At 35.5% G+C, this 27,898-nt stretch overlaps 1 protein-coding gene across 2 annotated transcripts in view; it reads right to left on the bottom strand.

Annotated features, from left to right (window-relative positions):
• Nucleotides 1-2,161: 2,161 nt before the first annotated feature.
• YAF2 (YY1 associated factor 2) overlaps nucleotides 2,162-27,898 on the bottom strand; it is a 75,372-nt gene continuing 49,635 nt past the window's right edge. The window contains exons 4-5 of one of the 2 annotated variants that reach the window (XM_054591226.1): nucleotides 4,790-4,942; nucleotides 2,162-3,952 (exon numbers count right to left, since the gene is read on the bottom strand). In XM_054591226.1, the coding sequence (XP_054447201.1) occupies nucleotides 3,715-3,952; nucleotides 4,790-4,942 (391 nt within the window). In that variant the 3' untranslated portion in view covers nucleotides 2,162-3,714. The remainder of the gene's footprint in view (nucleotides 3,953-4,789; nucleotides 4,943-27,898) is intronic. The other variant, XM_054591225.1, reaches the window with a different exon arrangement.

Here is a 27,898-nt window from a genome sequence, read left to right as displayed (position 1 = left end):
CTACTAACCAAATGAAACTTCAATGACAGAATCATTATACAGATGATTTATCATACTGTTTTTTAAATATTGAGACAAACATGCTCCAAGTCCTATTCTCTCTCCATTCCTAGTGATTTTTCTCTGTCGTCCCGACTGCCTCCCAATGCCCCATTTCCTAATTTCTGCTATTTGTGCTTTGTTTCTCCTCTTCTTCTTCCCTCATTTTTCTCCCATTCCTATTCTTCCTTGCCTTTGATATTAATGGGACTTATTTTTCACCAATAGCCAGTGAGGGCATTCTTTCACTTCTACTTTCACAAAACGATCAGTCCCATCCTGTATTCCGTAACTCATTGTCTCTTGATTCTGCTCAGCTATTTTTTGTCACTGATACCTTTTCTACACTTCAATTATCTACATGTGTTCCAGACAACTGAAGGTGCTTGTAATTAAAGGGGGAAGGGGCAATACTAATAATCAAAGTACTATTTTATAGTTATCATTCCTACACAAACTTCTTTTTTCTCTTAATTTTCAAAGTACAAATGGTTGTCAATTTCCCAGTTCCTACATCAGGTCTTTAAAAGACTCCAGAAAAGAGGTAAGTTGCACACCAAGAAAATAAGTTTAAAAAGGGCCTAAATAGAGACTAAGGGGTGTCCAACCCGTAGCCCACATGTAGCCCAGAATGGGTATGAATGCGGCCCAGCACAAAACTGTAAATTTACTTAAAACCTTTTTTTTTTCCTCATCAGGTTTTGTTAAGTGTTTGTGTATTTAATGTGACCCAAGACAACTCTTCTTCCAGTGTGTCCCAGAGATGCCAAAAGGTTGGACACCCCTGTTAACATTATGCATACAATATGCAGAAACTACATTCTTTTTCAGCAATAAGGCTTTTTATCTAAAAGAAAGGTAATATGCAATAAACTTATAAAAGCCAAGGTTTTTCTTCCATTTTTAATGTTTTCACTGTCTACTATCATCACTATAATTTTAGGAAAGCATTTAATAAAAATAAAACCTTTATTGTCCACTATTTCTACTGTGAATACAAAAGGCTTTAAGAGTATGTATTCTTGTATGCCTCAAATTATATCTTCACTCTTACTTATATCAAAATATGCTAATAAACTCTGAAAAACATCCAGATTCTCTTTTTGTATGGAATTCGATTAAAAGAACCCACTGCTAAAAAATCACAGGGTAAATTGATGAAACAGAGCTAAAAAACGTACCCTAAGCCCAGGCTCTCAATCTTTTTGCATATGTTAACATTACATTTAAGTATGTATGGGGTTTGGGACTGCTTCCTCATTTGGAAATGTTTTGAGGTAGGGTGAAGTGAAGGCAAGCAAGATAATTATGATTAATGAAAGGAAAACATAATTTTAAACTAGCTAACTTGATTCATTTCTCCTGTCTCATAGTGCATACCATTGGGTTCTCTAATTATGGAAAGATGGCTGCTCTGGGATCAGAGCAAAGATCTGATGTAGAAAATTCAGTGTAACCCATATAACAATTCATTTCAGTCATCCAAGAGGGCACAGAAATGATTTTTGTATTGTTGTAATGGGATTTTACTAAAATAGTAAAGGCTCACATTTACTGAGCATCCGGTATGTGTCAGGTAATTTAAAGAATTTTATATGATTGGCATTTAATCCTCCCAACAACACTATGTGTTAGATATAATTATCAGTTACTTCCTCAAGCTCACTTAGGTTCTACAACAGGGATTCAAACACCAGACACCAGTTAGTACTCTTAATTTCTTAATTCCCAGGCTACATTGTCTCTCCACTAACAGAGAAAGATGACTGTGCCCCCGCCCCACAGTCAGGTAAAATCCCACCTTCTGTCAGATTTTTCTCTTTTGTAGTCCATTAAAAATACACCCTGAAAATATTTGAGCATCATCAGAAGACCCAGTACCTCTAAAGCATAGTTTTGACTTAAAATTTAGGATATTTTCTCTATAACTATTATTTGTAAGTTTTGCTATGTCTAAAAATAAGTATATAAAAATATTTGAAACACATAAAAAAATTCAGACAAAAAACTTCATGTTTCAAAAGAACATAACCAGTTAGTTGAGGTTCCATTGAAAGTATCTTATAATAAAAACAAATTTTAATTTTTCATTTAACAACACTAAAGAATGAGGTATATAAATGCTTTAATCACAGACTTTTACTGTATGCAATTAACTGTTTTTCACAACTACATCTTACAAATAAGACAGTACCATTGTGCCTGTAAAAAGTACTGCAATTAAACAGAAAATTACATTGCCACGTGAAACCACCAAATATCACAACTGTCAGGGTCTACAGCTTTATTTTTTTCTTAAAATGTTATCATGTCTTTATGTGTTATTTTGTATCCAACTTATGTTTTTAAGTTCATTTATATTGCAGAAGTCTCCTACAGGTGGCTATATATTAAGCAAATGGCTAAGAAAAAGCAGGAGACCCTAGGAGAATTTAAGAAGTAATGTGTGGTTTCTAGGTTTGATTTTTAAATATAACATAAAACACTTTATTAGTTGTAAACAAAAATGCAAAATCTGTAGTCATAAAAATATTTTATTCATAACTTTGCATAATAGTAAGCAGGGCTGTAAATACTTTTTATTTAGGGGTATTGATAAATGCATAAACTGGCAGTTGTATCTGAAAATAGGGCACTGTGATTTTCATAAGAATTGTTACAGTTAATAAGAGGCCAATTAAATTGATGTAAGACTATTTTTTCCCCAGTTCTGTGCAACAGTTCTCATTTCTTATTAGTTAGATTCATACTCCTATAACCCTGGATAAAGTTTGGGGCAAGGAAACAGTGATAGAACTATTAAGTTAAAGCTTTTCCAAAATTACAGCTTTTAAAATATGGCAGGTTTCTTTTCTCTTCTGCATTGGCCAAATGTTTATAATTATTTGAACTTTAATTTTTTATGTAATATAGAAAATACCAGTGTTCAATGACAATAGCACTAAACCTAAATTATAAAGCTAAATAATCAATGTTTTATTGTTTACTTATCTAAGAGTAAACATTACAATAAATGAATGTTTTGAAAGATAAGGGAAAAACAAAACAACAAAAAAAACAGATAAAACCAGAAATATAATTCAGGAAAAATAATTAAGTAAAATGTGTCAAAAACATTGGCAATGGTTCATACAAATTCTTTATTTAATAACAACTTTCCTATTTAACCACACCAAGTACCAGCAGGTGTATTAAGAGGATAACCATTAAGAAATCCTGTTGCAGCAACAGTTGATTAAGTTGATCTTTGACTTGTATACATATAACTATTTGCTTCACAATTCTCAAATAATACATATTTAGGCAGCTTGCACTATGTTATAAAAATTTAAATTCGTTACATGCCAATAGTAGAGAATTCAAGATTTATGTGTTAGAATTCACTAAACTAAAAGTGAAAATAGACTTACCAATAACACTGCATAATGAATAATTCAAACACATTTTCATGGCACCTTTAACTGTGGAGACCAAAATGTTAAAGTCTGGAAATGTTTGGTAGGCACAGATTGCAATAAAATCTAACAAATTCTAACGAATTTCTATTGTATGTAAAACGCAAATTATGGATTGTGCATGAGTATGTTTGTCATGAAAATGTGGTAATTCTTGGCATAATCTGTGTATTCGCATGGTATGACAGAGAAGGGACTAAGAAATTGGAGAAAATAAACTTTAATGAGATTCTCCATTCAATGATGAGGCTTCTCCTCTGGGTGAAGATGACCTGGACATTCCCCTCTCTGTGTTATCAGAGCTAGAGCCGCTCTGACTGTGTTGATCTCCAGAAGCAGCACTAGATGCAGGTGGTGACTTCGTTTTCTCCTTAAAGTCTGTAATAATCACTGTCAGATCTCCAACGGTAACTTCCAAATGCTGAGCACTACTCCGATCCACATTTTTCAATCTTGGCCTAAACACATAAAAGATGATAAAATTTTAAACTAGCTTTTCTGTCTACTAACTTTCTGTACATATAATGAGTAAATTAGGTAAAAATACTGTTACAAATTGACTACATCTATGTTTAAAGCTGTATATTCATGTATAACTAACTAGCCACAAAAATATCATTATATGTTTCAAAGCATTAACATTAATCAAAACAATCACTCATGAATCTTCTTCAGTGTGACAAAAAAAAAATGTGACACCCTGGAAATAACAGTCCCTTAATTGTCCTTTTATAGCTTTATCATAATTTTGCAGACAGATTATCAACTTTATTAAAACAAATGTTTTAAGACTGGCAATGACATAGTTGCATCACAGAGGAAGCTGGTAACAGCTAAGGCTGCGTTATACGCAGGGCTCTTACTCCACTGATGTGCATGAATGAGGGCATCGAGACTGTCTCTTCTGCCCTGATCCACAACCATTTTGAGATTAAAACCCATGCAACTATGTCACTCCTGGCCTGGCTTTATAAATGAAAAAGAAACAGACCCCCCCCCCGCCCCCGCCAAGAAAATAAAGAAATAGATCAAACATAAATGTCTTTTTATCTAGTAAAAAAACAAAGCAAAACAAAAAATGGAAAAAAAACCCCACAAAACATCTTCACATTTAAGCTTATATTTGTGGCTTCTGTGTTTAATTTCTAGTACACCTTTCAAACTTAAAAAATCATGATACTTTATAACAAAGGAGATAAACTCTTTTACTTCTACCTTGCATATATCAATGTTAAGAAATAAAATGGTTAAATTTTTTTATATGAAAAGTGTCATAAAATACTCTTTAAATTTACCTGGTTTTCTTATGACTGTTCTTTTTGCTAGTTGTTTCCTTTTCACTTTTTTCTTTTTCTACTTTATCTTTTTTCTCTTTCTTTGACTGTGTAGGGGGCACAAACTGCTGAGTAACCTGCTGTGCAACCAACTGGGAGACAGGCCGAGGTTTCCTGTGTGCATGTTAAAAAGAAAGGTTTTTTAAAAAATTATTATCATTTAAGAATATATATTCTTTATGAGAGAATACCTCAAATTATGAGAATATATATTATGATTTTTCAAGTATAAAAATTCTTCATATATAAGGTAATTTGGATACACAATTTAACAAATATACATACACAATTACTGTTTTTCTAATCCAACAAAAATAGAAATCTAATAGTTGAAAGTTACAGCCCAGGATATATGGTCAAAACATTAAAATATAACTTACATAAATCAATGTGAAATTTATTAAAAATGTGTATCAAACTGAACACTCATAAGAAAGCACACATAAATAAACATAAACTTTAAAAATTAAACTTGAAAGTTTACACTGAAATAACATTTGTATCTGTTCCTCCTCCCTCAGAAAACCACCTGTGGCAATGACTATTTGTTTTTTTCTCTTAGACTCTTTCATTTATTAATTTAATAAATATTTGAGTGTCGAAATTTCTCAGTCCTTATTGCTCAATTCCTTGAGACTTCTTACGTATCTAGCCCAATCTCACCATCCTTTTTCAACCTTGGAAATCTGCCAGTCCTTTGAGACATGCCTCCTCACTCGCTTATTAATTTAAAAGATATTTATTGAGAAACTACTGCAGGAACTGCACAAAGATATCTGAAATGTTGCCTGGTTTTAACCTTTAGTGCCAGTACAACCTATCACTCTATTGGCCCAGGCTAAGGATCCCTTTATGGTAGCTTTATGGTAGAACTTGGGCAACTAAGGTCAAGATTCAAAGTCAGGAGTGCCTAAGTTCTTCGAATGAGAGGCACAAAGAAGACTGAAGGGGGGAAAGGGAGAGAGGGGGAAAAGGAAGGATAAGAATACATTTCAATAGATGATTTATAAACAGTAGTAATTTTATTGTCTGGAAAATCCTGACCCTATTTTGGCGAAGTAGAGTTATTTAAAAAAAAAAAAAAGTCTTTTTTGGTTCCTCTGGATCAAGACAAAATAGAAACCAATGAAAAAATACTGCATAATCTACAATTCAAAGCTGCAAGAAGAATCCTTTGAAGGAGGAAACAGGAAACATAATATGTAAAACATTTCAGCAGATGGATAATGAATTTTGTAGAGCCTAAAGAGTCTGAAGCACCAGAAGGATATCCAGGAAAGATGTCCAATAGACAATTTAAAAAGGTAGGATGGACATAGAAATCACAGTTAATGATGTAGATTAAGAGTTACAGAAATGAAAGTGACATTCAAAGCATGGTAATTAATGGCTGAGCTTATTCAAGAAACGAACTTTTAAAAAAAAATAGTTAAAGGAGTGGTTCTCAAATTTAAGTTACAACAGGATCACCTGGAAGGTATAACCCTACTCCCAGGGTTTCTGATTCAGTAGACCTAAGGAAGAACCCAATAATTTGCATTTCTAACTAGTTTTCAAGTTATGCTGGTAGGTCATGTCTAGCCACCACACTTTGCGAAGCCTTAAGAACTGGAGTACTGTTACTACTGTAGCTCAAAGTTTGAGATGAAAAGTGGGAAGTGGGAAGTGGTGGAGAAAAAAAGCAAGGCTGGGTGCCTAGGAAGCAACCCAATAATGAATAACTAAGGGGTCTGATTTCCCCTCAATAGACTGAAAAAATTCAGCTTTGAATTTTACAAAGCTTACTAGCAGCGGTCTTAAGGGGAGAGGTACACAGAGGCAGGGAAACTGTTAAGAAACTACTTTAATAGATCAGGCAAAATTAAATAGAGCTTGAACTAAGGAAGCAGCAGTGGAATTACTTAAGGCACTTAAAGGAGCAGAATCAAGAGGACAGGATGACTAATCAAGATGTGCCTTTCTCACTCTCAAATAATATTTCTTTAGCAAAACATAATAGAAATCCTGGGTATAGCCAACCTTCTGTGGGGGGTATAAAAAAAGAAACAGTCTTAGATGTTAATAAATGCTATGAAAAAAAGTAAGTAAGGCACATAGGGAGTGCTAGGGAAGGGGTTGCAGGTTTAGTTTTGTCATTTCCTCTTCTAAAATAAACTCTACAAGAAAAGAGACTGTATTATGTACCACTCTATAACTAGTTCCTAGCATAGTAGTGAAAAAAATACTAGATAATATTCGCTAAAGACTGGATGAATGATAAAACCAGGTTTAATGACAAGGGAAGTTTGTTGTTTGTTTTTTTTTTAAGAAAAGGGGTACAGTAATGCCTAAGCTTACTCATTGGCCAGGATCAACCACTTTCTGAGAGAAGAAAACAATTAAAAAGTAAAAGCAGCGAGAATTCATTTCTCTTTTAATAATGCTGTAATATGGAAAGAGAAAGAAAGCTCAAAGGTGTGGCAGGGTTGAGAAAAGACTTGTTTAGACTAGTGCCTAGTGAACAGTGAGTCACCCAAAACCAAAAGCCACTCCAAGAAACAAAATGCAAGTGAGATGTAGTAATCATTTGGTCTCCAAGATATTAGGGATCTCTGGATCTATCCCTTCCATAACAAACAAGGAAAGTTCAACAGCTTCCTTTATTACCTTTTGTAGTGTTGTTCCGTTCTGTCTCCCAAAACTTAATGTGAAATTTATTTACAAAAAGGTTAATAAATTGAATTACCAAAATACTGCAAACATGAAAATAAATTCACATTCTTTTGAACTTAAGTAAAATCCTGAAGTTTCAAGCAATTAATAAACTGATGTTATTCCATAGCCATTAATGCTAACTTAAAATACTTAATTTATATTCTGTTTAATTAGTGCTGCCTTTAAGTAAAATTGATTATTTTTCTAGGTTTTTCTGGGTCCATTAATGACCTCAATAGCCCAATGCTGTTTTATTTTTTTCATAAAATCTAGATATCTCAATCATGGATACTCTGATTATGAAGATTTTCAGGAATATAACTATTGTGCTGTGGTTAGGTACAATATTTTTAGAACACAATCACTCTCCCTTCTCCCTTTCAGCATTTGTCTTCCAGTGGGTACCCATCTATTTTGTGACACTGTTCTTCAACACTCTCACTCCAACTTCTGTGTGAGAAAGGGATGATCCTAATTCCCCAACTTCATGAACCTTAAAACTGCTGCTGAGTCACTTTCATATTTAACAAGTTTTGTCCCCAGAATCTTCCTAGAATCATTTTCCCTTTTTATATGGTCCATATAAAGTATGAGTTCATTAATGTGAAAATAAAACCGTATCAGTAAAGCAGGATTTGCTTCATAAAACCATGAGGTTAAATTAAATTAATTAATAATTTATTTCTAAACAAGTTATGAACCTAGAATTCTTCTAAGTGTTAAACTCTCAGTGGTAAGAACAAAATAGTCAGTGTACACTCTCCTACAAGGCACAACCAACACAGAAAGAACTAGCTGAACTGCTCAGGTGAGAAACTAGAATCAAGACAAGGTAGATGACAACCACATCAAACTAGCAATGAAGTAATAGTAATAAGGATCTACTCTGTGGTTTAGTCAGGGGAGTGGAATGGAAACAGTGAATCTGATGACCTTTCAGAAGGAGTATACAACCTGACGTGTGCTGAGTAATAGGGATCAAGAACTCTCCCAGCCCCAAATGGGAGTAAAAATGAAAAAAAAAAATTGAGGAATTGGGAAGCACGGTGCTATGGACTGAATGTTTGTGTCCCTTTGAGAAGTGATCAGGTCATGCAGGTTGAGCCTTCATGAATGGAGTTAATGCTCTTGTAAAAGAGGTCACAGAAAGATCCTTTGCCTCTTTTGCCATGTGAGGACACAATGAGGAAATGTGTCCTCATTCAACATTGAGTCTGCCAATGCTATGATCTTATTTTGGACTTCATGGTCTCAAGAACTGTAAGAAATAAAATGTTTGTTTATATCCCAAGCAGTTTATGGTATTTTTTTTAAAGCAGTTCAAATGGACTTAAGGCAGCTGTAGGAAGCCAAGAATAGGACTATTCTAGACACGAGGGGCTGATGAACTTGGTGCTGGTCATGTTGGGTTTGTGTATTTTAAAAATATAAGCAAAAACTGTAATTAGGGCCAATGGAATGTGAGACTAGTGGTCTGATAAGCAACCATATATTCTATGTACCTAGTGTTGTTATTGATTTTATTTTTTGTCACCAATAAATTTTCTATAGCGGTTCTCTTTTTCCTTAAGAAAAATGTTATTTCTGTTCTTGTTCTTTCTCTTTTTATCCTAGATCTTAATAAACATATACCATTCCATTATTTTATTATCAGTTAAATGATGGTTGATTTTCACTCAAAGATTGTAACTTTGCTCTTCTGTTCTAGGATTATTTGTTCTGGTTTAAATTTGTAAGAAAAGCCCAAAATATAAATATATGTGTATACATATAGCCTATCTATTGAAATAAAAGTTTTCTGCTGCTCTCTAGGAGCTAAATGAGCTTTAAAGATCCTTCACTAAAGATAGAGGGAAGATATCTTATGGTATCTTTATATCGTACCATAAAGTGACTCGTCTTCACCATGCCCTGTTAAAAAGAAAGCCCTCCTATCTCCAGGGAGCTTAAGAAGGTTTACCTGTGATCCCTTTTCTATTTAATGAGAAAAATAAGGGGGATAGTAAGAAATTTTAGAGGTGGGAGATAGTTAATTCAGGAAATAAGGGGCAGATTCCAGAATCACTTATAGGTCCTGCCTTTTTATGTTCAGGGATTTATCATTCAAGGTTTTGACAATATACCTGTAATGCCAAAGGTTCTGTGATAAAAAGGACAAAAAGCCATCTAATTAGTAAAATAAGTGCTGTGCAGCCATATCCCAACTGCACTCTATTATCTTCTTACGTATGTCATGATCAGGCAGTAACTTGGGAAATACGGCATTCAAAAATTTTAGAATCCCTACATGTCTCTATGTATCCATCATAAATGCCCAAACAGATTGTGTAAGTTTAGCAGGTCCGTTTACTTACTGTAACATAAGAAAAAAAGGAATGTTTCAACACCATTTAATGGATATCTACTATTCAGCAGAACAAAATATTTTAGAAGCTTTTAAACCTTCCATGTGAATAGGTTTAATATATTCCACTTCTAATTATACATCTGCCCCTCACCACCCTCGCTCTTCAGTACAAATTCTATGTGCTAAATATAAGAAAAATGCTTTAAGCTTGATTAATTTCATGACAATTTAGCTTTATCAAATTGGACAGGCAAAACAAAAAAACAAACAAACGATAGAAAACAATTACTGGTTCTTTTCTAAAAAAGACAGCATTTCTCATAGTTCAGAAAGAAGCAGTCTGGTTCATGGCACTAAAATACATGGTAAATTGTAGCAAAATAATAAATCTCAATGAATAAAACAGGCTGAACTAAACCCAAACCTGCTGTGAGTCTGTTGATACACTGTCAACAAAAACCCTAACCAAAGAAGAGTTTATAAGCACCCATCCTGTTTGACATATCTAGGTGAAGTGCTGGAAATTAACTATATAACAAGACAGCCAGCCTCACAGAGTTTACTTAGCAGAGGAGAAAGATCCCACACTAAAGTAAACAAAATGAAAGTAAATTTTGTCAAAAGCACTATGAGAAGAAAAAGGTGTGCTGTGATAGAGAAGAGACAGAAGACTTATTATGAGACAGAGTGAAAAAAACTTTTTAGTTCACGTCTAAACCATCAGTACAGCAGGAAAAATAGCCATTACCACAGAACCCTTTTTTAAGTATATTAAGTGATTTTTATGAATAATTTACAGATGAAAAAAGAAAAAATGAATACTAAAAATTTTAGTAACACAGTAAACCCAAATTTTTATTCCCTAATAATGTGGTTTTAAAGGTATATAGACCTAAAATACACAAAGTTGGGTTTTTTTTTAATGTAACTAATTCATCACCTATTTTGTCTAATTCTAGGAGCATATCTATCTTGTAAACATTGGTTTCCTGAATTCATATACATCTCTTATAGATATTGGCTTACCTTTACATCTACTTTTTAGACTTGCTTTGTCAAAACATCTTTCTTTGAAAATCTTAATGGTTCATCAATTTTTGAAAAGAGGACAACCATTTTCTTTGCTCCAAAATTACCAAATATTTTCATTTTTAGACTAGTATAAAAAACTATCCTCCAGTATCTATTCACTTCTTTTAGGATCAAATATCATAGAAGATAAAAGAATATCATTGTATATCCTAATAGCCAAACAAGATGGTTCAAATTCACTGCTGCAAAATATTGCATAAAATCCTTTCTGTTGAATGACTGACTACTCATGTGAGAAAGTGTATTTTCTTTTTTATCCTTAAGCATATATTGCTCATGTTAACAACCTGAGTTTGCGAAAAAGTCATCTAAGATTATTGTCATTTGAAGACCTTGTCAGAGAGCTCTAGCACCATGCAGCCTGCCAAGGATTATTAACAAACATTAAAGGGATGAAAATTATTCCATGTTGTCAAGTTCCTGGATTTCTCCTCCCAGGCCCTCAGAGAGCATTCTCTAGCTTGGCCTGCTCAATGACTCTTTCCCCTCCCAGGCTTTCAGAGATAGATCTTACTTGACAGATCAGTTTTCTGAGATTTGTGATGGACAATCAGAAGGAAAGGAAGTCAGGCATTGCTTAAAGAGGTGTGGCAGGGGGCGGTTAGAGAGGTTTTGAGGACTGTAGCTTGGCAACAAAAGAATTATATGAGGGCAGAGGGGGAAAAGGGAAAACACTGACTAAAAAATGCTTCTAGGGTGATGTGTATTTTTTCAGTGTTTAAGAAATACAAATAAAGGATCTGGTACTTTATTTTGAAATTGTGAAAAAGAGAATCCTCAAAATAAATTAATTAGCTTTAGTGGCCTCTGTGCATACTGATATTTGATGCAAAGAACACGTTTATATAACACGTTATTTATTTTATTGATTATGCCATTACAGATGTCCCATTTTTTTGGTCCCCTTTAACCCCCTCCGCCCTGCACTACCCCTCCCCCCAGTATTCTTTCCCCCTTAGTTCATGTCCATGGGTCATACATATTAAGTTCTTTGGCTTCTCCATTTCCTATACTAATCTTAACCTCCCCTTGTCTATTTTGTAACTACCAATTATGCTTCTTAATACCTGCACCTTTACCCTTTTCCTACATTCTCCCCCTTCCCCCTCCTAGCTGATAACCCTCCAAATAACCTCCATTATCTATGATTCTATTCCTGTTCTAGTTGTTTGCTTAGTTTGTTTTTGTGTTTCTAAATTCAATTGTTGATAGTTGTGAGCTTGTTGTCATTTTAATGTTTATAGTTTTTATCTTATTTTTCTTAAAAAAAAATCCATTTAGGTTGGCTATCTCCTCATCACTAAGTTCTTTTTCTGGAGTTTTGATCTGTTCTTTTGTTTGGGCCATATTCTTTTGTCTTTGTGCACCTGTTATGTTGTAAGGGGTGAAGCCTTAGGTATTTGCCAGGGTAGGGCAACCCACTTCACTGTGTTGTGGCACTGTATGTGGGGGAGGTGTCAGAAAGGGAACAACGCTGCTTGCTTGGCTCTCCCCCCACTTTGTCACTTCCCCCACTATCCACAAATTGGGCCCTTCTGGTGCTGATTCCCAGGTGGGGGACTTTTGTCTGTTCTAGAACCCTGTGGGCCCCTCGAACAGACTCTCCTATGAGACTGGCAGTTTCTCCTGCTGCCGCAACCCCAACAGGTTTTTACAGACAATGGTTCTGAAACTTTATTTTCACAGCGCTGGAACCCTGGGTTGTGTGGTCTGCCTCGCTCTCCAGTTGCTCCTCCTGTTTTACCACCATGTGAAGGTGGAATCACCCCATCCACCAGCCGCTGTCTTGCCTCATGTCCTCTCTACCCCGGATGCCTGTCTCTGCCCCTCCTACCAGTCTGCATGAATGTTTCTTCTTTAACTCCTTGGTTGTCAGACTTCCATACAGTTTGATTTTCTGGCAGTACTGGTTGTTTCCTGTTTTTAAATTAGTCGTTATCCTTCTCTTGGTTGTGCAAGGAAGCAAAGCATATCTTGGCTGGAAGTTCCCTATTTTATCCTTTAATAGGTTCAAATATCTTTAAAATATTTGTGGAACCCATGAATCTCTGCAGAATCATGATCTTCTGTACTTCTCTGTAATGCTATTGATCCTTGCATGAATGTGTTCTATCTCCCCACCAACTGGACATATTCCCTACATGGGAAATATCACATCTTACCAATTTGTGTATCGCCAGCATCTAGTATAACAGATCTTACATGTATTAGATGCTCATAAACATATTAACAATCACTAATAATACAAATTAAATATAATGTGTAAAAACAACTATTAATCAATTGTGTGAACACTGATGTGATTAAATGCCAACTTCCAGGGACTCGCTTTCTTGAAAAAATTTCTGATGCTATCTTGCCTTTGAGACAGGTACATCTTTTCTATAAAGTTGGAATGAAAGTTTAATGTACATGTCTATAGAAGTCTATTAAATCAAAAGATAAAGAGTCCTTTTTAAGTGGTTTTCCCCACCTCCAAATAATGAAGTCATCTATTCTGCTAATACCAGCACAATCTGTCTTATCAGCAAAATTCAATTAGCTATATTAAGGATATTCAAATGTGTTTGTAATTGTTTTGCAGCAGAATCATTATTCTAACCAAATGTTACAAGGAATCTCAATATATAAAACTGCAAAATCTAACTTCTACATGTACAAAGTTGATATGGAGGCCCCTTAGCCCCCACATGCTCAGTGCTCATCCTCAAACCTCCCAGTTATCCCTGAAGTATGACTGTGATGCATACAATGTGAAAACCACTGACCCAACATACTTCACACTACACCAATTAAGTGATGCCTCAGGTTCAACGTACACTTTCTTCTTGTTACCTGCTTAAGTGTGCTTATGGGATGTATGGAACAATATCCTTCACCATTTCAAGAATCTATGCAGAGTATTTTGAAGAGTCTTTAAGATCTGTATCTATTTAATTTTCAATATCAAACACTTCTGCAGAAGCCCGGGACATAATTTTCCCTAAACTCCTGGGAGATGGCAGCAGGGGAGATGATTCCTTGGCAGCCCTACGATAGTCATTGGTAAGCACAAACAAAATAGATGACTACATCTGCTATAAGAACTAGGTTAGAGCGTTCAGCAATTAAGTCTCTGGAAAAAAACCCTCGAATCATTAAACAACATCATAGTTCACTTAACTTGAAAGACCAAGGGCACTTTCTAGAGCTACAAGTCATCCTCAACTTTTCCTTCCCCTTAACCAAATAAACATCACTTTTTCTTCCATATTATTGGAACAATTCCTCTTTATCATTCCCATGAACACCAGTCTAGCCTAACCCAACAGCAGCCTCCTACCATTTACCAAAATTGGATCTTTAAAGGTCACCAAAAATCACTTTATCATCTCCAATGGTCAACTGTAGCTCTCATCTTACTTCATCACGTATGAAGAATTTAACTTAATTACTCCACTTTCTGCAAAATTTTCTTCACAAGCCTTTAGAACACCACATTCTTCCAATTTCTCTCATGCCTCACTGGCTACTCTTTCACAATCTTCTTTACTGATTCCTACCTTTTTCCCAGAACAGTGCAGTGCCCCAGAACTCAGTCTTCAGATATCTCTTCTATCTACACCAACCCTATAGGACAGTTACTACTTGAAGTGTGGTCCGCCAACCCAACCAATGGAATCTGCCCTGGGAGCCTTCTGGAAATGCAAATTCTCAGACCTTGCCCCGAAACAATGGATATTTTTATGCACACAAAGCTTGAGAAATGCTGGTCTAAGTGGCCTAATTCAGTCTTGCCGAATATACCATTTGTACAGTGATTTAAAGCAATGACCCCAATAAGAATTAACCTGCAATGCTTTTAAAACATAACTAGCCTGGGGGGGAAAACGTTAAATTTTGTAAGTTGACTAAGATTTATAAAAATGAACATTTAAGAAAAAACTAGATTTTTTAAATAAATTGAACATTAATTTTAATAAGGAAACCAATAAATTGACCATTAATTTAAATAACAAAAATTGTTCTCAAGGACACACACCCACACAACCTCTAATACTGAAACATATGAACAAATGTGATCCATATTATCTAGTTATTTATTGAGAGAGAAAGAAGTATGTGTGTCCATACAAAGACTTGTATACAAATGTTCACAGCAGCTTTATTTGTAATGGTCAAAAACTGAAAACAACCCAAATATTTATCAACAACTGAATAAAGGAACTATGGGATCACTGGGTTATATGTAACTCTTTTTCATTTTTTAAGGAAGCTCCAAACTGTTTCCATAGTGGATGTATGTACCATTTTATTGCACATTCCCACGAAGAGCATATAAAAGTTCCTTTTACTCCACAACCACTCTGACACTTGTTTGTTACTTGTCTTGTTGAGAACAGCCATTCTAACAGATGTAGGGTGGTATCTCACTGTGGTTTTGATTTGCATTTCCATCAGAACTGGTTACCAGAGGGAAGGGGTAGGAGAGTAGAAAGGGTGAAGGGGACCAAATATATGGTAATAGAAGGAGACTTGACTTTGAATGGTGAACACATAATGCAATATACAAAGAGGTATTATAGAGCTCTACACTTGAAACCTATATAATTTTATTCACCTTGATAAATTTAACAAAATAAAAATAAAAATAAAAAAAATTGTGGTACATTCATACAATGAAATACTACTCAGCAACATTATATATGCAATACCATAAATGAACATCAAAACAATTATGCTTACAGAAGCAACACAGAAGAGTACACACTGTATGATTCCATTTAGAAAATACAAACTAATCTATACAGAAATCAAAATCAGTAGATGCCTAGTGCCTGAGGACAGAAGGGAGGTACACACAGGAGAAAAGAACTGAAAGGGGGGGTACAAAGAAATTTCTGGTGATGATGGATACGTTCACTATTTTACTTGCAAAGATGTTTTCACAGGTGTATTCGTATGTTGAAACTTATCGAATTACACACTTTGTGTATTGTATGTCAATTATACCTCAATAAAAGCTGCCTAAAATTTTTAATCTAATCACAAATCAAATTTAAACATCAACAACTGAGTCTCACTCCTGAGTTAAATGAGAATCTGTAGGGGTAGGGCCAGGATCAGCAATTTTTTGAAAGTTCTCAAGCTGACTGCAAAGTACATCCAAGTGTATGAAGTTCATAGAAGGATAGGAACAATCGATCTATACAATAATACTCCAAACTTTATCTTATAAGCTCCAATGTCTCCTCTAATCCTCAGACTTAAATAACCAACAGCCTATTTAACATCTTCACTTGGATGTCCAGAAGAAACTCAAAATAACTTAATTTCTTCAACAATATACTTCTGATTCCTCCGTTCTCTCACTCTTCCATTCTTTTGACAGTCTTCCTATGTTAGTAAATAGTACTCCATACTTCCATTTGCAAAGACCAAAGGCTTTGAAGAAATATTCATTCCATACTTTCTCTCATGCCAACATCTAATTCACCAGCAAATCCTTTCCACTCTATGTCAAAATACACATAGAATTGAATGATTTCTCACTACCACCACTGACATCACCCTTTAATATCCCCATAACTAACATCCCTGATTTCTCTATCGGGTTGCTACAGACTAGTCTCCCAGGAAGCTGTTGATCCTTTCAGATGTAAATCAAATTAGAACACTACTCCCATTAAAACTGTTCAATGGATTCCTCTTCCCCACCCAAACCTTTCCTTTGTTACACTCTGGAAACCAGAGTATATGGCAATTGAGAATAAATCCAAAATTGCTTGCGTTAGTCCACGATCCTACATGATTTACTCTCTCCACTTTATCTTCTATCCTTTCCCTTGTGACACTTCCTATCCCCGCGTCTTAGACGGCTTGGGCTGCCATGACAAAGTACTGTAGACTAGTAGCTTAAAACACAGAATTTATTACCTCACAAGTCCAAGATCAAGGTCCAGCAGGGCTCAGCTTAGGGTGACTGCTCTCCTCCTGGCTTACAGAGGGTCTCCTTCTGTGTTTTCACATGGTAAAGGGAGCAGATCTCTTTTCCTCTTCTTATAAGGCCAAGGATACTATTGTATCAGGACCTCACCCATATAACCTCATTTAATCTGAACTACCTCCTTGAAGCCCTTTCTCCAATTACCAAATACAGTCACTCTGGGGATTAGAGCTTTAATACATAAACTTGAGGGGTGTTTTGCGGGGGGCTACAATTCAATCCATAGCATCCAACCTCACTGGCCTTCTACTCCTCCCTGAGGGTTTCCTATGTTATCCCTTCTGCCAAAATCACTCCCTCACTTCTTCCAAGTCTCTGTTCAAATGCCAATTGTCCTGGAAGTCTTCCCTAATCTGACATAAAATAGCACTGTCCTCTCTGTCTCCACTCCCCATTCTGCTCATTACTCTGTACCCCTCACTATACATTATTTTCTTCAAAGTACTTGATTCTATTGACTATATATTACTAGTTTATTGCCTGTCTTCCCCTACCAGAAAAGAATATAAGCTCCCTACCACCCCCAATAAGTGTAAACAGGGACTTTTTCCTGTTTTATTTTGTTCCCTGCTGTTTGCCCTGTGCCTTTACCATAAAAAATACTTAATGTGTTTTTAATGGATGGATGAATGTTAAAACCTCTTACTCAATGAAAATGGCTAGGAGTGAAGTCTGGTATTTTTTTCAAAGCTTCTCAGTTGCCCCTCTTTCGCAGCCACCCACCTACATAATAAGATCAAAGTGTTAGCTAAACTATCAGATCTCTCCAAATCAGATCCCATGATCTGCATCTGTCAAGTGCAGCAAATTACTGCATTTCACTAATGAGCTTTCCTAATGTACTCCCAGATTCTATCTTGTCCAAATAGCCTTCCTTATCTACTCTAGTCTATATTCATCTGTCCCCTCTCTGAATCCCTATAGCACATGTGGACTACGTCAGATAGTCATAGTAAATACATATATAACTACATAATGAAGTATTGTTTACATCCATTTTTTAAAAAACCTCCGCAATTATTAGTTTATTAGTATCATCCAGGACTCAGATGTTCAATATTCCTCCTGAAACTACATAAACAAAAGCAAATGGAAAGGTCCAAGTCAAAATTATATAACAAAACAGAACTCTATCACAAAAGCATGTAAAATTACAAGAATGCTATTTTAAAACACTGGCACTGTAAGAGAATAATATCAAAAACCACAAAAATCACCAAATTGTTTCCTAAACACATAAGTGGATAAACATTTGACCCTAATAAGTTTTACAAAGAAAAATCAAATTCAAGTAAGTTGGACAATTCATATTGTGATACGAAGTTTAAGTGTCCTCTTCCCTCATATCTATTTGATTTATAACGGGACAAATCATAATTTGGAAAATATACCTGATTGTAAATGTATCATACAATTTTAAAAGTTGGCCCAATTAATTAAGAATACTTTTAATAGATTCTCATTTCTTAAGTGATCCATATTTAAAAAGAAGACATTTGCAGCCAGCACTTTTTTTTCCAGAGGCTTTGCCAGGACTAATGTCAACAAAAAAAACTTCATATAGCAGTCTTGTATTTTAAGCTCACACTTTTGGGGATACATTCTCAGGTATTCTTTAATGTGGGAACTGCAAATATAACTGCCATTACACGGTAATGGGAGTTAAAAAAATGTAGAGTCCCCATGTAAAGATTAAAACATATTTTTCTATTAGTCCTTTAAGGACAGACTTTCAAAATGTTTGATTCTAATCCCATACTCTGAGTAGAGTGATTACTTTTCACTTTGCAAATATAATCGGGATATGTGAAATTTGATACCAACTGATGACAATTTTAGAGTTTCAGTTACGGATGAAAACTGTCTCAATTCAACTCTTATTACAGTCAGTACAAGTATGCAAGGTGTATAGACAAAAGCTTTTTATCAGCTAACTATAGGAAAAGATAAACACTGTAATAAACCATGATCCAAAATGGGCAAAAGCAAGACTACCTTCCCCTCAGGAAGAAAAATTTCTGACCTATGAAAAGGACAACAATACTAATTTAAAAAAATTGTATTTATTTAGAAGCATTCAGAATGTCAACAAAACCACTGCAACTTTTTTTTTTTTTTGCAATGAAGAGTGGTATTGTTAACAGATTAATTATTTTGTGTAAGTTGCATCAGAGACAACTGAAGATGAAAAAACTACCATCCCCATATATACCTAATTTGTGCTGTGCACCAAAAAAAAAAAAACCTGCTTTAAACTTCCATGCCAATTTACAACCCCCATAACATACCAGGCAAGGTTGGTGGCTATTGAAAATATCAGCATAGGGCTTTCTAAAGACACATTCGGTAGTGTGTTAACTATACAAAAAAAGACACTGTACAGTTTAAAAAAAATCTTACACAGCCTTACATTTCAGTATTTTTCTTTAAAAGAACTGAGTTGTGTACAGGGGGGGTTAAATGTTTTATAGACAAGAAAAAAAACTGCACTAGGACCAACTTATTCACTATCATCATCATCTTCATCTTCTCCCTCTTCCTTCTTTTCCTGGTTTTGTTTGGCCTTGACGACCCCCTTTATGGCAGCACCAGGCTTTCATTTAATTTGGTATGCAGCAATATCCTTTTCGTATTTCTCCTTCAGCCTAGCAGCCTTCTTTTCATCAGGCTGCTTGTCATCTGTAGCAGCATATTCCCCCATCTCTCCCAGTTTCTTTGCAACATCACCAATGGATACGCTGGGATGCTCTCCTTTGATTTTCGGGCAATATTCAGAACAAAACAAGAAAAAGGCTGACCAGGAGACCTCTTGCCTTGCTTTGGGATCCTAGAACTTTTTGTTTGTTTCTTTCCCCTTTATGAGAAATACAAGTTTTCTTTTTTTTTTATCTTTAAAATGTTTTCAAAGTTTTTTTTTTCCCAAATACATTTGTCTCTGCCTACCCCCCACCACTTTCCCTTGCCCCCTCCCTCCTTCCCTCCCTCAGCTCTTCCCCTTTGGTTTTGTCCATGAGTCCTTGCTATATGTTCCCTGACTTTCCTCTTCCCTTCCTTTTCCCCGCCCCCCTCCCTCCTTCCCTCTTGTCTCTGTTGGTTTCTTTTCCTTTCAGTGTTGCTGGTCTTATTTTCCTTGCATCTCTGTATTGTTGGTTAGGTTCCACTTACAGGTGAGATCATATGGTATTTGTCTTTCGCTCCCTGGCTTATTTCGCTTAGCATAATGCTCTCCAGTTCCATCCATGCTGTTGCGAAGTTTAGTAGTTCTTTTTTTCTTTCTGCTGCGTAGTATTCCATTGTATATATGTACCATAATTTCATTTCTCTTTCATAACAGGCCTTGCCAGCCTTTGCCATGTCTTCAAATTTTCCTTTCTCTTTAGCAGACATGGTCTTCCACCTGTGAGTACTTCTTAGAAAACTTTTGAGAAGTTCACTGAAGCATCTGGGTGCTTCTCCTTGGGCTCTTCCCAGCAAGTTTGCACAAAGAAAACATATGATGACATTTTGCCTCTCGGGTCCTTAGAATCTCCTTTGCCCATATTTAATCACTTTTTCTCAGTGAACAAAAGTCACCCAATGCCTGTCTGGCTCATACTTGCCCTGACACTCCCATTTTTAACTTACTTACATTTCTTTTTTTTTTAATCCCTCACAACTGCTATGTACATTCTGCTCACAATAAATACAATACATGCTAAATGAAGAAAGCTTGTTCATAAAATTACGTCCTCATTCAATTTGTACTAAACCAGGAAAGGGTGCATACTCAAATGCTTCCACTGAGAATCACTGTAATCAGCAGTTCCTAAGCCTGATACACACTGGAATCACCTGAGGAACCTTTACAACAAAAAGAAAAAAAGCTGTCTATGCTCCACCTTTATAGGGGCTTTGATTTATATAGACTGAGATAGAGCCCAGGTATCCTTTTTTGTTTTGGTCTTGAAAACCAATGACTGAAATGATCAAATCTGGATGCTAAATATAGAGACTGGCTGTATTAAAAGATGACATTTGATTTAGATCTGTGGAAAACAGCACTCCTACTTTTCAAGCCTTTCTTTACTGATCAAAATTTGGGTACTTTTAGCTAAAACAGTTCTTATCCAGAGATTCCTTTTTTATGGTTCAATTTCCATTCTTGTAATCTGTATCTGTGGACAACTTAGTACAGGCACACCCCAGAGATACTGTAGGTTTGGTTTCAGGCCACAGCAATAAAGTCAATCTTTTTGCTAGTGTAGGATTGCCTTCAATTTGTAAAAAATGTGGTGTCTTTAAAGAGCAATGAATCAAAGCAAAATAAAATGAATTATGGGTATACAAGTTATTTTTCCTAAGTTTCTTTCTTTATCTCTCTCTTTCTTTCATTCATTCATTCATTGCAGCAGGCAGTCTTCTAAGATGGTCCTCAATAATCCCTGTCTCCTGGTATTCATGTCCTATCTAATCTCCTTGTGTGTGGGCTGGACCTAGAGTTAGGTTACTAGAAGACTCTAGTTTCCATCTTGCTCACCCTCTCTTGCCTTGTTGTAAGCTCTCCTCGAGTGGCCCACACGATAAAGAACTGAGAGAAGCCTCTGGCCAACAAATAAGGTAAGGAACTCAGGGAATAGGGCCAGCCAACAGCCATCTAAGTAAGCCTGGAAGAAATTCCTCCCCACCCGACACCCTGAGGTGACTGCAGTCCATGACACACCCTGAATCAAAAGATCCAGTTAAGCTGTACCCAGATTCCTGACCCACAGAAACTGTAAGGTAATTAATATTTCTTGTTTTAAGCAGCTAAATTTTGAGGTAATTTGTTATGCAGCAATAGATACTAATATACTAATATGATATTCCAAGAATTGAGATGCTATTCTTCATTACAGAAAATCTGGCACCCATACCACTTGAGACACCTTGCTCTGGTCCACTGAATCTTTATATATTACACAGAAGTTATGGTACTGACTACAACAAATCACCCACGAGATTATAGCAGCTTCAGCGGGGGACAATCTGTCTGTCCTTTGCTTGAGGTTACTTGATCTGTTCTTCAGTTAATATTCTCATGGAGCTGTCCTGTTTGGTGCTTTTCACTCCTTTGCAATGTTCACCTTTATTCTGTGCTGTCAGTTATCCCTGTTACACAGGGTTTTTTTTTAATATTGTCTCTCCTTACTCCTTGTCCTGTTGCTTTCCCTCTGCATCTTGGCACAATGTGGGTAAGACACTGGTTTTCACTGTTATCAACATGCAGTAGTAGTACTGCTCCTTCCATTTTACTTCTCCTTTACCTCTTACCAGTCAGATGTGCTACTTCTTGCATAATAATCAGATCTGTGACTGTTTTAACTGCTCCTAGAGCAGCTGAGTGCAATGTTGTCAAAGCACGGTCTGTATACCACAGGGCCCTGTCAGTCCAACTAGTGCTCCATAGACTGGCTGGCATAATCATTAATTTGAAAGGTAAGATCAAATATGATTTTTCACAGAAACCTCAGTGTTATTTTGTAATGTATAACCCAAAATCAAACAAACTGTTTTAACTCATGAAAGTAGACAAGTCCAGAAATGCCAATCAATATTACTGAGGTAAATAAATCTTCAAGTGTTGATATATATGCACAAGTACCTCAAAAAGAAAAGTGAAATGGGAAGTGTATTGACAAATACCTTAAAACTGTGTTTTAATAAATCAGCATTCTTTTGCTTCCAGTGACCACACAGTATAATTTGTCAAACAGTGGCACGAAGCATCAACGCCTTTGAATAATTTTCAAAATGTAGTACTTTTCTGGAAATCCAAGTAAGATTTTACAAAACAAGGGCAAAATATGTCCTTCAGTGTACAACTGTTGTATTCTGTCACCAAGAAAAGAGAAGTCTAAACTACAATGGCATCATTCATAGCTGTACTCAATCATAGCAAAAATATTGTTGAGAACTTTTAAAAAATTCATGTTGATGACATATGTTTGAAGAGGAAGCAGAAGGCACAAAATTCTTTTAATATATGATGTAGCCCTCGCTGATGTTGCTCAGTGGATTAAGCCCTGGCCTGCGAGGCGAAGGGTCACTAATTTGTTTTCCAGTCAGGACACATGCCTGGGTTGCATGCCAAGTCCCTGGTTGAGGGGATGTATCTCTCACATATCAGTGTTTCTCTCCTTCTCTTTCTCCGTTCCTTCTCCTCTCTCTAAAAATAAATAAATAAAATCTTTTAAAAAAAAGGTTAATATATGATGGAGCTGGGCACTGTATAATATTAATAGCATGCAATGTAGAAGAGTTAATACTGTTATATGTACATTCTAGCAGATATTTTGCATGATAGAACAAACCACAAATGTGAAAAAAGATCAATCAGTTATATTATGGACAATGTATTTGAGAGAGAAGTAATCTATGACTTTTTGTTTGATTTATCACTGACATCCCAAGCTACAGAAAAGTTTTTTCCAATAGGGTGAAACTACATTGAAACAGCTGCAAAAGGTGGGTTGGGTCACTACTGATAGAAGACTCAGTGTAGACATGAAGCTATAAAAGAGGCTGCAATTAACTGCCTAATCTACGTGTAGCTTTATTCTTTAATGCATACTTGGCAATAAAAATACACCCTCCCCCCCAATTTTGATTCAATGTGATCAGAATGGTCATAATGTCTTTCTATACAAAAATGTTATTGAATATAATGTTTTTTCTACCTTAATATAAACTGTCTGTTGCAGGAAGAACTGTCTGCATTTCTTCAAGGCACTAGTAACATCTAAAGTGATTGCTTCTATGTTTTCTAGAGATCTGCTCAAGTGCTATATGTATATCTGAGCAGTAAATCTTGAATAGTATGAGTATGTTGATTTAGGACACAATACAATAAATTTAATTATTAGTTTAAGAAAAAGCCAAAATGGTACACAGGGTTGATTATGAAGAGACTAACTTTCCCACTAACAACCAAAACGCTAATTAATATTACATTTGCCATTGCGTTAATTTGAAATACTCCAACAATCATTATTTTAGTGGGACAAGGTTCATCAAGAGTCTGAGAATACAAGAAACAACTTAAAAAATTATCCATAATTTTCCAGTCGTGTGTGATCTGAATATCCAGAATTATATGAGCCAGCCATTGTTTGCTACCAATTCAGCAATCTATAATTTTAAGTTAGCAGAAATTAAGAGCAGGAAAATAAACACACAATTGGGGGAACCTGATCTATATAGTTCAAGCTCATGAGCCCTACAGAAAACCTGGTAAACAACATCTCTTTCACAGGTGTGACTTATTATAAATAATAACTATTATTTTAAAAATACTATTTTATTATGTTAGGTGTGATAGTATTTTTTAATTTACCAAATATTTGTGGTATGCTTATACCGTGTATATCCTCTGTGTTCCAAAGTTACTGAAAGACTGAGATTCAAAGGTATAATATTTGAAAGTGTTTGCAGGTGAAATAAGATTGCCAGGACTCTGATCCTACTCTGATACTTAAAATCTCATTTCTTATTTATAAAACAGCAGTTGTGAGGAGTAAATATTGTGAGCATGAAAATACCTTAACACATTGTTTTATGTGTAAGAAGTACTAATAAAGATTAATAATAAACTACTATTTATTCTTATTCTTTGAGGTTATTCAGACCACTGAGTGTATAAAATCCTGAAAGCTAATATGTAAAGGTACTTCCAAAATTTGATTTAGGAATGCATCCTTATGAGAGTTTAAGTCTTTCATACTTTGTTATTTTCAAGCAAGATGGCAATGGTACACTATACCCAATTTGGAGAAACTAAAAGTTATTTGGCATTTTCATTCCATCTCTATGTTTCCCAGTTCCAGATAACTACTGCTAGCCTCCAAGATGGTGGCCAATGAGCCTCCCCATCTCTTGGCATTCATGCCTTTGTATCATCTCCTCCTACACCAAAAAGTGCTGACATGTATAACGAGAAGGATACTGCAGAAACTAAGTGGGACTTTGGAGGCTAGGTGATAAAAAGACCCTGTGACTTCCTTCTCATCCACTCTCTGATAGCTTAATCTGGAGGAAGTTGGCTGCTATTATCACCAGGACAGTGAAAGTGGGCCTAAGGGGACGCACTCACAGCAAGGAACTGAGGCCTCCTGCCAACAACAGCCAGTGTAGGTGTGCACAAGGCAGCCGAGTCAAGCCTCCAGATGACTGCAGCAGCCTCAGCCGACATCTTAATTGCACCCCCAGGATAAACCCAGAGACAGAACTACCAAGAAAAGCTGCTCTCAAATTCCTGATTCACAGAAACTGTGAGGAAATAAATGCTTTGGGATAATCTGTTACACAGAAATACATAATAAATCTGTTTGCCAAAAATCCAGTGAAAAAACAGTAGTGTCTGATGTGGAAAAGGAGGGCATCAAAGTGAATAGAATAACCTAATGCAAAGTATCAAAAAATATTTCGAGCTGTCATTATTTCTAGGTTCCTAAGATCATTTCAATTTTGTTTGTCCTTATCTGTATTTTCACACTTTTAAACAATATAGGTTACTTTTCAAAATAAAAATGGAAATACACTTTTTAATTTTAAAAATTTTGTAAGTATTCACATGTACAATTTTATTATGGAATAATTACTTGAAAACAACTGAAGGTCAACTGTTGAGATCACTATTCACTTCAAACCTACATGCAATCACTATGCTATACGCAGGAGGGGACTAAAGATAAAGACCACATAGTTCTTAACATCATGGAGCCTCAATTTAGTAGGAGAAACAGACATGAGAAATCCAATGTGGCCTAGAACACAGTATATTCCCAATAAATATTGGTTGAACAAATATAAGAGGTAGAAAATGCTTAAAAAAAAAAAAAAAAAACCCCACCTACAACTGTGAGAGTCAGAGTGGAAAGGAACATGTAAACATGTCAGGGAAGCATTCCAGAGAAGATGGTATTTAAAATGAGCCTTCAGTAATATGTAGAATTTCTACAGATGAAGTTGGAAAGAAAGGCAATTAAGGCAAAGGGAGCACAATGAGCAGTCACAATGTCAGGTAGATACAGGGAATTTCCTAAGCATTTTTGGAAAACACATAATTAGGAAGTAACCCGGTATATATAGCTGGAATACTGCAATTAAAATAAGAGACAAAACTGGAAAGGCAAACTGGAACCAGACTATGGAGAGTTCTGGTAGATAGAGTAAGTGATCTAAAGTTTGGATTTCATTCTGAAGGAACGAGGAGCTATCTTTTACAAGTTCAATCCATATGCTATTTTCTCTAATTTTACATTTTATGTTTGAAATGTTACGTAATATCACGTTTAAAGAACTGAAATAGTTTTTAAATCCTCACTGCTGACAATGCAAGAGTGTCAGGGTCAGACCTGAAGCAAAGAACACTATTAAGAAATTATTACAATAGCTGAGAGAGAGGTGACAAGGGCCCAAAGTAGGGCTTTAGGGGTTAGATGAGCTATGTGAGAGGGCAGGAAAAAAAAAATACTCTGAAGTCTAACTGGGCTTAGGGCTGCTGAGACAGAGGAAAGGAGAAAATAATGACTTCAAGGTTTAAAGCTGGGTGCCTGAGAACATAATGGTGTCACAACACCAGACACATACTTCAAAGTTTTCTATTTATCCTTGTGCATGTATACATGTGTTTATATACACATATACATATACACATAGTATCTATATATCTAAAACCTGATATTTAAATGTTATATACTTTATTTATTACATAAAATATATATTTGCAACAGATACAAAATCCTTAGAAACTTTATTTCCTGATTATGTTTCTTAGGTTAATATTAATATTAGATGAAATTTCCTAAGTACCAATTGGCAGTATATATACTGCAGATACTCAGGGAAGGTAAACAAACCGATACTAAATATCAGAAGAAAACACATCTTGTTGATAACTCACATACAAATTATCTGTTTAAGACAAACAACAGTTTCAATAATGTATACATCAGCATAGCATACACTTTCTAAAAAATAAAAGCAGAAAATGTTAAATACAAATCTTGATTAAAAAATTTACCTGTTTTAATATATTATACAATGCTATACCATTTTCTTTAGGTTGCTCTTTCTGTTTAATTCATGCTGCCTATAATAAAGAGATTTCGTTCCATTTTAAAGAATGTTCTTTTAAAGATAACTATAATCCAAAAGATTTTAAAAATTGAGCTTAGGCCCTGGCCAGGTAGCTCAGTTGGTTAGAGCATCATCCTCACATGCCAAGGTTGCAGGTTCAATTCCCGGTCAGGGCACATACAAAAACCAACCAATGAATGTATAAATAAGTGGAACAAATCGATGTTTCTTTCTCTCAAAAATCAATAAATAAAAACTTTTTAAAACTGAATCTAATAATACCAATCACAGCTAGCCTATTTCTTTTTTATTATACTATGTATTAACTTTTCATATTAGGATCATTAGAAATCAACAAACGGTTGTCACTGCTATCTGCTAACAGAAGATTTAATTCAGACTTCATTTGGTTCTCCAAATTTTGGATCCAAAATTTAGCTATACGAGGTCTCTCCATGTAATATGAAAAACAGACACTTACAGAAGAAGAAGCAAGATACAAGAAACATTGTACATCAGACAATGACGCCTCAGTCCCCTTCAAAGTTATGACCTTCTTGAGGAGATCTGGTTCACTGGTAGCAGTTTGAATCAAGTCATTAGCAACTGCAGCACAACATTCCTTCTGCTCTAGTAACAGAAGCCACAGAACGAATTTTGACATGACATGTTTCATGCCAAGATTCTGCGTCAAAATCTCAGACACACAAGTTTTTGGAATCCCCAGATCGGCTTCCAGTTTTTTTACACTGTCACCCATCTTTGCTGATTGCAGCCTGTGCATGTTCAACATTCTCAGGTGTTGTGCTGGTTGCAGGCCTTCCAGAACATGCATCACTTTCAACAGATTCTTGAC

Source organism: Pteronotus mesoamericanus, unplaced genomic scaffold, assembly GCF_021234165.1.
Source record: "Pteronotus mesoamericanus isolate MK-2021 breed Mesoamerican mustached bat unplaced genomic scaffold, CSHL_Meso_final scaffold_21, whole genome shotgun sequence".
NCBI lineage: Eukaryota > Metazoa > Chordata > Mammalia > Chiroptera > Mormoopidae > Pteronotus > Pteronotus mesoamericanus.
This window is presented reverse-complemented; position numbering and strand designations above follow the sequence as displayed.